This window comes from Zootoca vivipara, chromosome 12, assembly GCF_963506605.1.
Source record: "Zootoca vivipara chromosome 12, rZooViv1.1, whole genome shotgun sequence".
In the NCBI taxonomy this organism is placed as follows: domain Eukaryota; kingdom Metazoa; phylum Chordata; class Lepidosauria; order Squamata; family Lacertidae; genus Zootoca; species Zootoca vivipara.
The window spans coordinates 26,134,790-26,151,087 of record NC_083287.1 but is presented as its reverse complement, the minus strand read 5'-3'; the positions used below and the strand labels follow the sequence as shown (position 1 = coordinate 26,151,087).

Below are 16,298 nucleotides of genomic sequence, written 5' to 3'. Positions count from 1 at the left end.
TATATTCCTTGAATGCTTAAAAATCCTGCAATGGCTTATTTTATGGGTATGTCTTAAAATATGAGAAACAGGGTATCTACTTGCACTTTGACATGCTTTCGAACTGCTAGGTTGGCAGGAGCTGGGACCGAGCAACGGGAGCTCACTCCGTCGTGGGTATTCGAACCTATGACCTTCTGATTGGCAAGCCCAAGGCTCTGTGGTTTTAGACCACAGCAGATAACAAATTGATTGATTGATTGAGGTTTATGTGCCTTTTCCCCACAATGAGCTGTGCCCAAAGCAACTTGCCGCAAACATTCAACACATCAAAATACAAATAGATGAAAATGCAGAGCATACCGTTAAATTCAAAAATGACAAAACCCAATAATTTAACAAACACAGAATAAATTCAGTTACAGTATATATATTTTAAAGAAGTACATAAATATTTAAGTACATAAGTACAAAATATTTAAGTGCATATATACAAAGCAAAAGGAAGGTTTGACAATCAAGTGTCTGGTATTGGTTTTTCTGCCCTCCAATGAGTTTGGCTTAAATACAGTTCAGAGGGGAAGGGTCCTCTCACCAGGCTAGAAGACATACAGTTGACTCCCGACTCCCATATCCTGACTCCAGAGAAGGTTGGCAGCAGCAAAGGGCAAATGTTGAGGAAGTCAGTGGCGATCAGTCTCTTCCCCAGCTACCAGGAAGTGCCAACTGCTGGCACAGGTCTTATTGCATTGGCTTTTCTGAATGCAACTCCTTTGTATAATGTTTTTCCTCCAGGAGTGTTACATTTTGTATAAGTCATTCATTTTATCATTTGGGTTAAATAACTATAAGTAAACTGTTGCTGCAGTTTATGGTGCTGCTGCGTAAATTCAACCAGACTAGGTTAGATTTGACAGAAGCTAAAGAGAGGAGGGTGATTATTCAGACAGAGATAAAAGAAGGATTGTGTTTCCACTTAGAATCCACCAAACAATTGGACAACGTTCAAACAATCTAGGAGCGTTGTTCCCATCACCGGATAAATGCTGTGAACTGAAAATATTCTGATTCTCTCTTAAGTCAATCATCAGGCTGTCATAAAGGTCATACTCAGTTCCCATAAGAAATGTATTGGCAGTAAAATAATGATTTGATGGATATTGGGCGAAGCAAGCCAAGCTTTATGATGCCACATTCTTTACATGCAATCCAAGTTACATTTATTCTGAGCATTATTTTGACGTCTGTGCTGATCAAAGCTTGATCATACATTTGCATCTGATTGAGCTGGTAGAACTTTCCATCCAACTTTTCGAAGCCTTGGGGGGGAAATGACGGAGAGCTGGTTTTTCCAGGTGCTAGATCTATGGGTTCGCTACGCTTTTATTTATGGGGCTCGTAAACAATGAGTGCCGGGCTTGGCTTTCTGACACAGGGCAGGAGCCTAGGATTTGAGCAACCTTGTGAAAATAGGAGATTGGCGCAATCGCGCACACACACACATTTGATCCTGGTGGGTCCTGTGTTTAGCAGTGCAAGTAGTAATCCCCTGCCTTCTGCTCCCCAGTGAAGCTTGAACCCATTCACACATAGCTACCTATGTGTATCCTCCAGCTTTTTTGTTTGTTCCATCCCACCCCCACCCCCCACCCCCAGTTCCCTCAGCAACCTGGTCCCACCAGCTACTCTTTGCTTAAGGGTCAGGTTAGCCTTTGCACTCTCCAGACCAATCTTTGTCTTGTGGCCTCTACATGGAAGCCGCTCCAAATGCTTCTATTTGATGTTGTGGGCTGTGATGTATACCTCTACTCGCTGTGTAGTGCTACTGAAGATCTGTGGTTTTAAATCACCATGCCAGTCCTATGGATGTGTGATAAAGGTGTGGAAAACGCCCAACACAATATCAAGGTGGAATGTGGTTAAATGACATCTTGTGGAGAATCCACCACATGGAGATAGTTTTTGACACTCTACATAGGGGCCATGATGCTTTGATCAGCACAGGAGCCTGGGACCAATGGGCTACTGCTTCTTCCCTGCTCATGCTCATCTTCATGTCCTGGCCTCTCACTTTCCTTTGTTTCTTTATGAAACCTTTATTCTTTCACTATTCCCTGCTATTTCTGAGGCCTACAAGAACATGCACCCGGGCGCGGGTGACACTGTGGTCTCAACCACTGAGCCTCTTAGGCTTCCTGATCAGAAGGTTGGCGGTTCGAATCCCCACGACAGGGTGAGCTCCTGTTGCTCTGTCCCAGCTTCTCCCAACCTAGCAGTTCAAAAGCATGCCAGTGCAAGTAGATAAATAGGTACCGCTGTGGTGGGAAGGTAAACAGTATTTCCATGCGCTCTGGCTTCCATCACGGTGTTTTGTTGTGTCAATAGCAGTTTAGTCATGATGGCCACATGACCCAGAGAGCTGTCTGTGGACAAATGCCAGCTCCCTCGGCCTGAAAGTGAGATGAGTGCCACAACTCCATAGTCGCCTTTGACTGGACTTAACTGTCCAGGGGTCCTTTACTTTTTTACCTTTACCAGGAAAGAAAGGTCCCATCTTCTGCTGTATATAGCTAAAGGGTAGCCCCTACACAGAGTTGCTCTGTGATCATCTAGAGATGTTTCTCTGCTGTATCACTTACTGCAAGACCAACTGTTTATATATGTGCAGACCATATATGTATTGCAGATATTAATATTGCACAGTTTAAAGTGACTGGATGCATAAAATCTGACTCCTTCTGGAAATGAAGCATTGTCCAGACCAATGAGATATTATTCAAAACTTTACTTGCAGAACTTTCTTCATAACAGAATTAAAACATCAAATGATACACCCAAACAGTTCCATAAGACATATGCCAGTAAAATGGACATTTTACAAAATATGAAATAATCCAAACAGTTCCTAGAAGCAAAGGTCCACAAAGTCTAGGAACAAAGACACTCTTCCAAGATGGTGATTTTGAATTCAATAGCCTTCCATGTGATCTAAAGTTTAACACTCAAGTGTTAGCTACTAGAGAATGACAACGGTTAATTATCCACTTAGTTAAAACTCAGAGAGCCCATCCTTGGCCTGAATATAGCCCCATGGAAAATCCCCATGTTAAAGCCTTCGTTAATGCACATAGCCATTCACAATTTCAGTGTCTATTAAATAATTATACTTAGCAAAATGCACTAGGAAGCACAAGCACACATGCAGCAAACACACAACTTGTTCCCTGTGCCATTGGCCTTGTCACATATCCCTACGTATTAGGATGCGACGAGATACATTTTTTGTTAGCCTGGACTTCCAATGGGATAGGCGCTGCAGTGAGCCATCCTTAAAATATACAATTGGAAAACCATGATGCTCTTGTGAGCATTAAAAAAGAATTAGACGAGGGTTGCAGTCCCTGAGCATATTTAGCAGGAAGCAAATTCCCCTGAACTCAGTGGGACTTTGGTCTGGGTAAACATGTTAAGGATTGGACTGCAAATCATTCAAAGGGTCTTTTAAAATTTAAAACAACAGTCTAGCTGTTGTTCTTATCTCCTTATGTACAGTGAGGTTTATGGTACTTCAGTGTGTCTGGACTAATAGACAAAAGTGCTACAATGACTAATAATTACCCCAGCCTCTTAAATATTTTAATTAGCTTTCTTATAGAATACACAACCCTCAGTGGAAATGGAAGGGGTCTTCCACAGTACTGGCCACCTGGGGTTTCTTCGTTGATTTGCTATGCAGTCATCTGAAGCCCATTCCAGGAAAAACATTTATATTATACCACATCCCTTTTGCCTTCCTTCAAGAAAATACATACATACAACTTTTAGGAGAGCGAGAGAATGTTATCAATCACCTGACGTTTGAAGAACACTGTAGCTTTGTTTGTTTTTAGAGCAGCCCCAGAAGAACCATTTATTGTCTCCACAAAGTAACATTGTATTCTCGACTTTAGGCAACTGCGCCTCAGATATCGTTCCTCAGCTATGAGTTCTCTTAAGAGTTCTGGGAGAGGTGGAGAAATCAGTTCTTTAAAACCCCATTGTGAAGGTCTTTAGACTGTGAAGCTAAAGTACCGTATTCAGTTGGAAAGAAATTCCACTGAAATGAGACTTTATGCTAACATTTCAACTAAAGCACATTTTGAAGTAAACCGAGGGGTGCTGGAGTGGGAAGAGAAAGGTTTTTCAGTCATGGTGCTGCAAACTAGTTTGTCCATGGAAATTTGATGGAAGCTGAAATGGTTTGAAGAAGATTAGCAACATGAAGGGAGAAAATATTATACCTTCCCTAACCGAAATAAGTTACTTCTAAATAAAGGTGTTTCAGAGTGAGGCATACATCCTTGGATAGCAAAATCCCCCTGAATTATTTGGTATGTTTCAGTTTCAAATTGTAGAAATAAAATAGAGGTTTCCACTACTTCCTTTGGAGACTGTTTTGTGACTTAATTCAAAGTTTTAGGGAACATAGTCCATTTTTTTTAGACAGAGGCAAGGCTAAATCCTAGATTCGGTCCATTGTATCAAGTCCTGTTGCCAGTCGCAGAAAATAGCCTCTTCCCTTAAATGTTTTTTGGCCTTTGAAAACAAGCAATGTTTGCATTGGAATACTAGTAAGGAGTATAAATCTTTTGTGCAGTTTCTTTCTGGCTCCTGCTGCAGAAACAACATTCAAGGTTTGGTTACCAGAAATTTCTTTCAAATGCTCTTGATTTCTAACCAGGCAAAGCCCTGTTACGTCTCCGGTAAGCAATTGTGAAGAAAATCCAAACATGCCATTAGCAGGGCAAGACAATGATGTCTCCAGAGGAGGCAACTTTGTAACTGAAACAAGACAGAGAGTGAGGAACAGCATATTAATGCAATGTGATCAAAGGCATGTGAAAATATTGGCTGTATTTTATCAGTATAAGGAAAAATAGATCCCTGAATTTTAACAGTGCTAGATTCTAGAAAGGCAGTTTAACTATGTTACCTATGCCAAATGTTTATCAGTATAAAATCATTTTGCCTCTAAAGAAGCCTGATTTCAACACATTGGGAATAGCATTTTTCCTGATAAATTTCTCAGTTCTGACCGCAAGTTGTGTTGACCCTCTGGCTGGGTCGGGATGGCATAGGGTTGGGGGACTAACTCACTTCTCTTGCAGGGGCTCAATTAGTGCCAGTGCCTTCCATTAAGAGTTTGGGTGTAATCCTTGATGCCTCCCTTTCCATGGAGGGGCAGGTTGCAGCAACAGCCAAGGCGACTTTTTTCCATCTTCGCCATATCAAGCAGTTGGTCCCTTACCTTTCCCACCCCAACCAGGCCACAGTGATCCATGCAACGGTCACCTCCACTGTACTTAGAAGAAGGCACATTTTCTAGGAATGAAATTCAAACTCACCTCTCCCGTTTCCTGTTACATTGCTCTTTCCCACTGAGCTGCCAGCGAACCCTAAACCTTTCATACCCAACATGAGAACTCTAGACCAGGGTTGAACTTATCATTGAACTGTGCCCTGTGCTTCCTGGATGGAGAATGGACAGGTGTGTGTGTGTGTAGAAATCCTCTGACCTTTGTGTGGCTGCACAATGATAAGAGCCATCTTTATTGCCCTGCCTACATCTTTGCCTCTGGACCTGCCCATTAAGCTACACAGCCCCTATAAGCCCCTTCTGAAGAAGTGTGCATGCACATGAAAGCTCATACCAAAATAAAAACTTAGTTGGTCTTTAAGGTGCTACTGAAGGAATTTTTTTCTATTTTGCTTCAACTCAGACCAACACGGCTACCTACCTGTAACTAGCCCCTATAAGGACACCCATGAGAGAATGTGGCCCTCAAGCAGAAAATTGTTGCCCACTCCTGCTCTAGATAAACAAGACTGACCATCAATCATTCTACAAGAATATAAACCATTTCAGCTTCCATCAGATTTCTGTGGACAAACTCTTTGCAGAAAAACCTCTGTGCATCAGATATTGTGAATAAATGACCCTTCAATGCAAATATCCTGAAGACAAGTTAATTAGGAAACTTTTATTAGTATTATTAACTTAGGGCAGGAGTAGTCTACCTGATGCTCTCCACATGTCATTGGACTACAATTCCCATCTACAGTATTGTTGTCAGGGATCAGGGATAATGGGAGTTGTAGTCCAACAACATCTGGAAGGCACCATACTGACTCCCCCTGCCTTAGGACAAAACTAAATGTAACCTCATTCACACTATGAACAATTGTTTGGATGGGCTTCTAAAGTGTAAATAGCAGACATGGAAGTTCTAACCAAGACCCTGGTGGGGGAAGGAGAAGGCTTTAAACCTTTGGTCCTTGCTGCAATCCCACTCTGGATAACTAATCGTAGAGTTGTAAGGTACCACAAGCATCATCGAGTCCAACCCCCTGCAATGCAGGAATCTGATCTAAAGCATCCATGGCAGATGACCATCCAACCTGTGCTTCAAAACCTCCAAGGAAGGAGAGTCCACAACCTCTCAAGGGAGACCATCCCACTGTCAAACAGCTCCTACTGTCAGAAAGCTTTTCCTGATGTTTAGTCAGAATCTCATTTCTTGTAACTTGAAGCCACTGGTAATCATGTGAATGGTGTCCCTGTGATTTTGCATGGAAGGGGAGGGGGAACATGTCTGGGGGCGGGGCATTTATTTTTTGCATGCAAAGTTCTGTGTGGTTCTAACATGTGTGATTTACCACGGGGCCAATGCATTTGTTAAAACCACGCTCGCTTTTCCTTTCTTGACGAATATTAAACAAAACCAGTCTCACATTCTCATATGATGCAATTGCTGCCCATGATTAATCCTATTTAATGTTATTTTGGATTTGCTCCCCGCCCCCTCAACTCCCTGTCTTCCTTATATTATCGGTGGAATATTGTAGACCTCTGCTGCTTTCTTTCAGCGGATCCGAGGTCGAAAAGCCAGTCTGGAAGAAATACAGCTGGTTCACTCTGAACATCATTCACTGCTGTATGGCACCAGCCCCCTGAACAGACAGAAGCTGGACCCCAGGAAAATCCTAGGTCTGTAAAGGGCTCTATTCTACTGAGAACAGCACATTCCAGCACTGTCATTAGTCATAGCTGGTGTCAGTTTAAAATACTTGGCAAGCAGTATAACACACACAAAAAGCATCACTTTTTCCAAATGCATTGCATTGTAGAAAGAGAATGTTGCAGCAGCAGCCAACACAGATTAGGAAAAGGTCCTTGCTGGGAAGTAGAGATCTTTCTCTTTCTATCTCTTTCTCTCTCTGCTTTCTTATCCTCTGGACATTAACCCTTTTGTGGCATAATATTTAAATTGCATGGGCAGATAGAACCCTGAACAGAAGGCTGTTTGACTTATTTCACAGGACTCTTCCCTGCCATGCAGCCAGTGGCAGAGATTCATGCTCCGGCACTAGGGGGGCGAAGAGCAACCGGGGGCAGGGCTGACACACACCCCGCAGGGGCGTGACGTGCGTCCTGGGGGCGGGGCATGCCACCTGCGGGGGCGTAGCAGCCAGTGCGAACAGGCATAATGGCACCCCACCGGGATCACGCTGCCGGGGGCAGTGCGCTCCCCCCGCACTCCTCTTCCTCTGCCAGTGCATGCAGCAGGAAGGGAGCTGAGGATAAGTGAAGGTAGGACTTCTGCAGGCCCGAAACAAGAGCATGCTGTAGGGCTCTACAGCATGTACGAAAATATCTTTGACTAGTGCGTGCTGAATACACCTGATAACACAACATGGAGTAATGTTTAGTTCTGTCAGCCCAATACATGTTGTTAGCCAAATGGTCCAACTTCCTTGCTAGGACCAACATTCAAAACTATTGCTGCACTATTTGGACACTAAGAACAAACTAAGTGCCCAGCCAGATCAGACCCAAGGTCCATCTAGCACAGCACTTGTGTGCTCATAGTAGCCAACTGGATCCTTATGGAAATCCCACAATCAGGACGTGAGCATAATGGTCCTCTCCCACTCATGTTCCCCAGCAGCTGATCTTAGAGGATTTGGGGGGGGGGGTGAGAGTGAGGCGCTGGTCACATGATTTGCCCAGGAGCACGTCCTAGAAGATGCATGTCCCAGTTTGGGGCTTGAAAAAGTTGAGTGATATTAGGGATGCCATACTTCAAAAAGTGAAATTCCAGACACAAAAGTTTTTGAGCTTTTTTTTTTTGCCAAAGTTGTTGAACTTTTTTTTTTAGTTTTGCCCAAAATCAAATTTTTCAAAAGAAGTTGAACTCTAGTAGATAGTGACAGAACATTCATATTGTACAAGACTCTGCTATATGTTTTTTTTAAATGCCACTACCACAAAGGCAAAATACTTAGGTTTTACAAAACATCAGTAAATAAAGGTTCAAAGAAGAGTTAAAAAGAGACTTACAGAAATAAATAAATGCTTTTTCGTGAACTTTACATTAAGAAGTAAATTCAAAAACACTACAGCAGAAATTAGAAGATGGTTAAGTATGTGTTCATATCCTGATGTCATTTAACTGAGCATCTACTTAAGAGGTTTCCTAAACCAAATGTAACTTTTAAAAAAAAATCCTTTAACATGCTGCCTTTGACAACTTATAGTTCATTACAATCTGCCATACAACATTACATCTTGATGTGATGTAAATTATCATGATTTTCAAATTGGCACCATACCATGTTCCTTTAATAAGCACAGTTCAGAACAATTGCCCATTTTCAGTTTCCATTCCTCCCCCACCGCCACCCTGACAAACATAGCATTTCTAAAAAAAACCAACTATTCCTAATTATGGCAAATTTATAAATGCCAAAATTATGTGTCGGGGCATCACAATGGCTAATGCTTCATTTTAAGCAGAGCTGACATTCTAAAGAATCTGGACAGTATGTGTGAATATATTACAGCTTTGAGGCAAGTTTTTCATGTTCTTACCAGAGTCACCACTGGCCTGAAGTGATGATAATGAAAACCACTAAGGACCTCCAGACCTCTCCTGGTTTCTATTAACTTGCAACCAATGGCAGATATTCCCGTACACAAACACTGGCATGTGACCACCAAACCATCAGCTTTCAACAGAAGTGAGCCTCCAAAGATTGCAAATTCAGCCACAGAAATAATTCGATAATGAGACTTTACGCAATACTGCTTTCCTGGAACCAAGGTAGACTAACCAGGGTTCCAGTTGCTGCGATTTAACTGCTTCGGAAGTTTCCTAAATGTCAATATTTTTGACTCTTATCGAGGAGTATTTGTAAATCCGCCGCATTGCACAAAATTCTATCCCATTACAAATGTGCTGACTGGGGCTGATAGGAGTTGTCATCCAAAACATGAAGTTCTATCTTAATGCTTACTGTTTTCCCCTCTTTTTTAATATATAGGTAGCGTGCCTCAGAAACTATTTTCGTTGTTGCCCTGCGGAGGCCTTGGGGTAAGTAGGTTTCACTTTGGTGTAGTAAGGTAGCATAAACAGCTTTCTGCTGGGTAACTCAATGGTGTATATATATACTCTGGTTACACCTTTTGGGTAAAGGTAAAGGGACCCCTGACCATTAGGTCCAGTCGTGACCGACTCTGGGGTTGCGCGCTCATCTCGCATTATTGGCCGAGGGAGCCAGCGTATAGCTTCCAGGTCATGTGGCCAGCATGACAAAGCCGCTTCTGGCAAACCAGAGCAGCACACGGAAATGCCGTTTACCTTCCCGCTGTAGCGGTTCCTATTTATCTACTTGCATTTTGACGTGCTTTCGAACTGCTAGGTTGGCAGGAGCTGGGACCAAGCAACAGGAGCTCACCCCGTCACAGGGATTCGAACCGCCGACCTTCTGATCAGCAGCTTTTGGGAGCCTTTTGGGAGCTAGGTGCAAAATAGATTGGGATCATGATGCTAAGCTTCACAATATGTGGATGGTTTCGCCATATCGTTCTAACCAAGTTACAACTGTCACAGTTCTAGCACTCGATACAATGTCCTGGTGTGCAAATGCAAATGAACATATGACAGGCACACATTTGTCTTCATGGTATTGCAAACTTCATCGAGGATACATTAATATAGTAAACAATGCAGCCTTGGCAGAGGAAATGTGATCATGCTGCCTTGTGCATCTAAACTCAAGCTACTGGAATACGATCAATGTCGTCTTTGCATTAGTGCCGGGTTCAATCATTGGGATTCCTTAATCATAGAATCATAGAATTGCAGAGTAGGAAGAGACCACGAGGGTCAGCTAGTCCAACCCCCTACAATGCGGGAATCTTTTGCCCAACATGGGTCTTGAACCCACTGCCCTGAGATTAAGATTCTCATGCTCTACTGATATGTGGGTGTATGGGTAGATTGTAAGAATGTATTTATTACTCAGTGTATGCAAAACTCAATGAAACATATATTATTGATATATAAACACCTCCTTGGGCAAGAATGGGCCATTCTCTGCCTCCAGAAACCTAAAATAAGGTGGGACTTCCCTACTGTGGCAGGTCCTGCCCTGTGGAACTCCCTGCCAGTGGATGTTTGGCAGGATTCACCCCTGCCTTCTTTTAGATAAGGTCTTAAAATGATGTTAATTAGACAGGCCTTTGAAATGCGAATTTTCTTTCAACCAACTGGTATTTGTGGATTTTAAAAATTCTTTGTGCTTTTTAAGATGTTTTTATTGCTGTTGTAACTTTGGTATGGTGTGTTGGTGCTATGGAAATGATAAATAACGCAACAGCAGGAGTAATGGTCAAATATCAGTACAACCTAAATCAGGGATCCCCAAACTAAGGCCCGGGGGCCGGATGCGGCCCAATCGCCTTCTAAATCTGGCTCACGGACGGTCCAGGAATCAGCATGTTTTTACATGAGCAGAATGTGCCCTTTTATTTAAAATGCATCTCTGGGTTATTTGTGGGTTCTGCCTGGTGTTTTTACATGAGTAGAATGTGTCCTTTTATTTAAAATGCATATCTGGGTTATTTGTGGGGCATAGGAATTCATTTTTTTAAAAAAAAAATACAGTCCGGCCCCCCACAAAGTCTGAGAGACAGTGGACTGGCCCCCTGCTGAAAAAGTTTGCTGACCCCTGACCTAAATCAAATCATATATCTATATGAATATATATTGATATATACAGTATGTGTGCATGCACACATTTGTGTGTGGTGATATAGATCTACCTGTCATCTATCTATGATTTATTAATAGGAAATTAATAAGGAAAGAAGAACAGGGCCTCTGATAGCATAATCAGATTCCAGCTTCAAAACTTCTGTGGCATTTGAGTTGTTGTCATTTATAACTTGGAGGTGAACCTGCCCCAAATTCCCTGGATACACATAGAGAAATTGATAACAGACTGCCTCTTTTATGACTCCAAGGAGGCCGCACCAATCACATCACTATTGGCAGTCAATATGATTTTTGACATGCTGTAAAAAAAGAAGAAGGGAGCAAGCAAGCCTAAATGGTCTTACGCCATTTGTTTAGATGAGGAATGGGCTCTCAAGCTGTGCTGGGGCAAAGTTTGGGTTTCAGTCCTGGTACCCCAGGGATTGTACTGCAGACAAAAGAGAATTCCACATTTATCTTATAAAACGAGGCAGCTGCCCAATACAACGATGCTTAAAAAATAAAGATGGGAGGAGGAGGAGGCCGGGGATGGGTGGGTGGGTGGGAAGGACCAAGCAGAAAGGGAAAGGTCAATGTGCAGTGTCAGACTTCCAAGCTGAAAGATCTCAGGAAGTGCCAATGTGACACCTTGCAGGAATTCAGGCACTCAGGGCAGAAGTGTTAAATTAGGCTTAGCTGCCGACTTCAATGTGCCAAACGCTGTATCCCCTTGGAGTCAGCCAAGCTCCTTTCAGCAGATCAGAATGATTTGATGTTTGTACTACAAATGTACGTCTCTGAAAAAAAAAGTGAAGCTGCATCAACCCTTCTGATTTAGGGGGAATTTTTTTTTTTTAAGGAAAGGACCAAGCAACATATTTTGTGCAGAAGGATACACTGATGATATATCATGAGCCAGAAAGTTGTGGCTCTTTTGCATGGTTTAGTTGCATGTAATTGGCATTAGCTGCTTATGATTTCCATGAACATGGTGGATGCCAACATCAACGGGCACATGTTTAGAACTCCTTGGAGAAGAATATTTTTCTTCTGATATTCTTATCCTCAGTGTTTGATAAAGCACTGGCTATGTAAGAACGGGGCGGGAGAGAGAGAGAGAGAGAGAGAGAGAGAGAGAGAGAGAGAGAGAGAGAGAGAGAGAGAGAGAGAGAAAGAACCACCATTGGAATCCTGAGAATTATACTCTTAAAAGTTTTGCTTTTTACGTGCCTCCTTTTTCTACTACTTTTTGGTTTTGCATTTCATGAAACGGCCAGAAATACTTCCCATTTCTTTAAAAAAAAATCTGAAAGTTTTAGTGCAAATAGGATAGGCAGAGAAAGTGTGTGTTTGTTTGTGTGTGTGATAGCACAATGCTCTGGAGGCATAGCTTGACCGCTCCTGATTTAGGACAAGTTCACAGCACACCTGGTTTCGAGTATTTCTTTTATGATTCTCATGCAGAGATGAAGGAACTGCCTTTCTCAATTGATCCTCAGCGTTCAGGAGCGATAGTGATGAATAAATATCCATGCCTTGCTTTGGCAACAGCCCTACTTATCTGTTCCCACATACTTAGGGATACAGAATGAGGTCTTCCATTTCAGGTCCACATCCCAGGTAACAGGTAAAGGAGCAAATGGGTGAAATGCATCTTTATGGAGAGTACATAGGAGCTGAAGACCAGACTTCCTTCAATTGCAATTGTCTGATGACCAGGGCTCCATCCCAAGTCATAATCTGGCAATCCTGTTTCATAATAGCAAACATGTAATACCAGAAGAACACAGTGCTAGAGCATCTTCCTTCTAAAGCAGACATCCCCAAACTTCGGCCCTCCAGATGTTTTGGACTACAATTCCCATCTTCCCCAACCACTGGTCTTGTTAGCTAGGGATCATGGGAGTTGTAGGCCAAAACATCTGGAGGACCGAAGTTTGGGGATGCCTGCTCTAAAGTGTCTTACATATTACTGTGTGAAGTCTGGGCAGGGTAGTGGGGACTGTCCTGCCGATGACAAGTAACATTTTTTTTTTACCTCTTTCATAGCCTGACAGCCACATACGCAGTGCTGGATTTACGTATAAGCTAAACAAGCTATAGCTTACAGCCCCATTCTCTTGGGGGCCCTCAAAAAATTTAAAGGGGGAAAAACACCTGGATGTACGTTTCCAAAATATAAGATAAAAAACAAATAAAATAAAAAACCTACATACAGCAACAATGTTTTGTGTTGTGTAGGCTCCTATGATATAAGTAATGGGCCTCACCTTCTAGCCTGCTCCATAAATTATCACTGGTTTGCTCATTTGTATATGTAGGGTGCCTACATTCTGCTACTTATAATTATTAGTAGTTTGCATCATTTATTTACACCTATTATTATTTCATGTTATAGCAAGTTTCTAGAGACTATTTTATGAGTCTTTGTAAATTGTGTTTCTAAAGGAACTTTTGTCATTGCCAAATGCCAGTGTGTTTGCATTATTAAGTTTGTTATGAATAAAAAATCATTTTAAGTTAGAGCTTAATAATTATTTTGCTATTACCGGTAATATACTTCTTCTTATTTGTTTTTCAGTTCAGTTTTTTCAGTTCAGTTCAGTTGATAAAATACATATTTTTGTTATGTGCAAATGGCTTAGATACCTATTAGGTCCATAAATTACCATGTAGCATATATTCAACACAAAAAACAGAGACAATTTGTTGTTAGCAAAGGACAGCTGGACATATAAAGGGCCCCATTACCTTCAGTAGCTTAGGGCCTCATCAAACCTAAATCCACTAAGGGTGACTTAAGTTCTGATGTATATGTCTTTGCCTCTTCGGCCGTGTTCAAACAAAACACAAAGTGGAGAAGCTGAACTTTTGGCTCTGTAACACAATGATGCATGCAATGTGCAGCAATTTCATTCCCGTGAAATTTACCTAGCTATCGTAGGCATATTTATGTAGATCTGAGTTCAATGAAATTGGTGCAACTTGCTTCAGACTGAGGAGCCTTGGAAAGGCCATTTCAGACAAATGTCTTCACAGTAAGAAATTGACAGTAAGAAATTGTTAGGTGCTGCCATCTGGGGACCCGTGCCCTGGTTCTTTTGCGGTGGGTCCTGGATTTCAATAGCAGACAGCATTAGTGGAGCAGCAACAGCAGCCGCGGTACTCACCTGACCTCCCAGCAGCTGAGTCCCCACCCTGAAACGACAGCAGGCTTATGTGCTAGATTGCGTCACCTTTGCTGGAAGCATGGACTTCTGCCAACAAGGCCTGGGAATGGCAGGCTCTTTGATGACACTTGGATCTTAATGGCACACAGAGTTCCTAAAGGCAGGAACACTTTGCGAAAGGAATGGATTTAGTTTCTACTTGCTTGCCACTAAAGAGCAAGGGGTGGGGTGAGTTGGAGGCAACGTATTTTCTCTGGAAGCAAACGGCCAAGTGTGAGCTTCTAAAAGCTTTTGTACCTACGAAGACACATGGATTCAGTAAAGAAGGCATAAATCACCAGATGACATGGCAAATCTGTGGCTTCCAGAATGACTTCTCATTCTCACTGTGGATGATACCTGCAGATCCCGCCCCAAACCTGAAACTCTGTATCTGTGAGTTCAGAATCTAAGAGGAGACGTGCCCAGCCAGTTCCTTTGATAGGGCATTGACCTTAGCTGACTAGTTAAGTACTTCCATGTACTTTAAAAAGAGGTCGCCCTGTCACCAGTGAGACAAATGGGGTAAGCTCCCTCACCTGGTTGAACATGAAATCACTGTGTATGGAAGAAAGAAAGAAGAAGAAGAAGAAGAAGAAGAAGAAGAAGAAGAAGAAGAAGAAGAAGAAGAAGAAGAAGAAGAAGAAGAAGAAGAGTAGTAGTTTGGATTTGATATCCTCAAAGCGGCTAACATTCTCCTTTCCCTTCCTCCCCCACAATAAACACTCTGCAAGGTGAGTGGGGCTGAGAGACTTCAGAGAAGTGTGACTAGCCCAAGGTCACCCAGCAGCTGCATGTGGAGGAGCGGAGACGCAAACCCGGTTATGAGTCTACCTCTCTTAACCACTACACCAAACTGGTTCTGAGTTTGGCTGATGCTGGAAGTTGGAGACACAGAGGCTCATATTTGCTCTTGACTAAAGCTGTGGCTCTTGAAACCATTGGAAACCCAATGGGGAAGCAAGCCCCTCTGTCCTATGCTCAGTTTGTATACATGTACCAATGAAACCATATATCCTAGGGACACCACAGTCTCCGATGACCTTCATTTTAAGGAAAGCTAACCCTGGGTAAGCACTGGAACCCCTGGAGTCTCTTGCTACTCGGAGACTGGGGTGTGTGTGTGTGTGCAACACTAGCTTTCACCCCACAGTTCCAGAGCACAAGAATGCTGCTGAGAGTGTAGAGGAGAATAACTCATCTTCCTTTCAGAACATATTACATGGCCCTATTATTTCTGCAAGAGTTGCAGGTGGTGGTGGGGAGGCACACTTATGCACGCTGTAGGTAAAAATCCGGTAGCTTTCACATGGGATAAATGTAAATTAATTTTTATTTAAGCCATCCAGCCTTTTTGAATAACTCCACATACACACACACTTCTGGGACAGGTAGTTTAATTTCTATCATCTGGGGCTTTCCTAAGGTCTAGCTTTGTTACACATGCCAGTGATTGAGCTACGTTGGATGTATTTGGAAAAGCTCGAAACGACTATATTCATTCAGGAAATTCTGAATGAAGTAAATCCATATGTGCCTTAAGAGTCTTAGACTTCAGAGTGGGGCGGCATATTCTGGCTTGTAACATTGTCATGAATAATTCTGCCTGTTTGAAGTGTTGCTGAAATATGAACAATGTTGATGCCTTAAATTTTAGTGTAGTTGTATTTCAAAACTTAAGTGTTGGTGCTCATTTTCCCTTAGATATATATTACCTATAGCATTCCATGATCATTTAGCTGGTCCAATGTTGGTTCATATGGAAGAGGGCTTTTTCGATTGGGGGGGGGCACATTTTGGCGCCCACATTTAGGATTCAACAATCTCCATCACTGAACTGAAAACATATTTGTTTACTATCACCTTTTCAAAATCTTAAGGATTTTAGTTGTGCTGTCATTATGCCGCTGTTTTATCTTGCTATCGCTGGTTATATAGCGCTGACCACTGTTTTAATGTTACCTCTGGCTGCCTCTGTTCGATTTTGTTGTGATAGTTTCCTTTTAGTTTAAACGGTGATGTGTTTACAGTG

The 16,298-nt window shown here is 42.3% G+C and overlaps 1 protein-coding gene across 1 annotated transcript in view; it reads left to right on the top strand.

The window, feature by feature from the left end:
* Window positions 1-16,298, top strand: part of HDAC9 (histone deacetylase 9) — a 338,697-nt gene that overhangs the window by 216,706 nt on the left and 105,693 nt on the right. Inside the window, exons 15-16 of the mRNA XM_035130280.2 lie at window positions 6,886-7,006; window positions 9,343-9,392. Coding sequence (XP_034986171.2) covers window positions 6,886-7,006; window positions 9,343-9,392 — 171 coding nt within the window. The remainder of the gene's footprint in view (window positions 1-6,885; window positions 7,007-9,342; window positions 9,393-16,298) is intronic.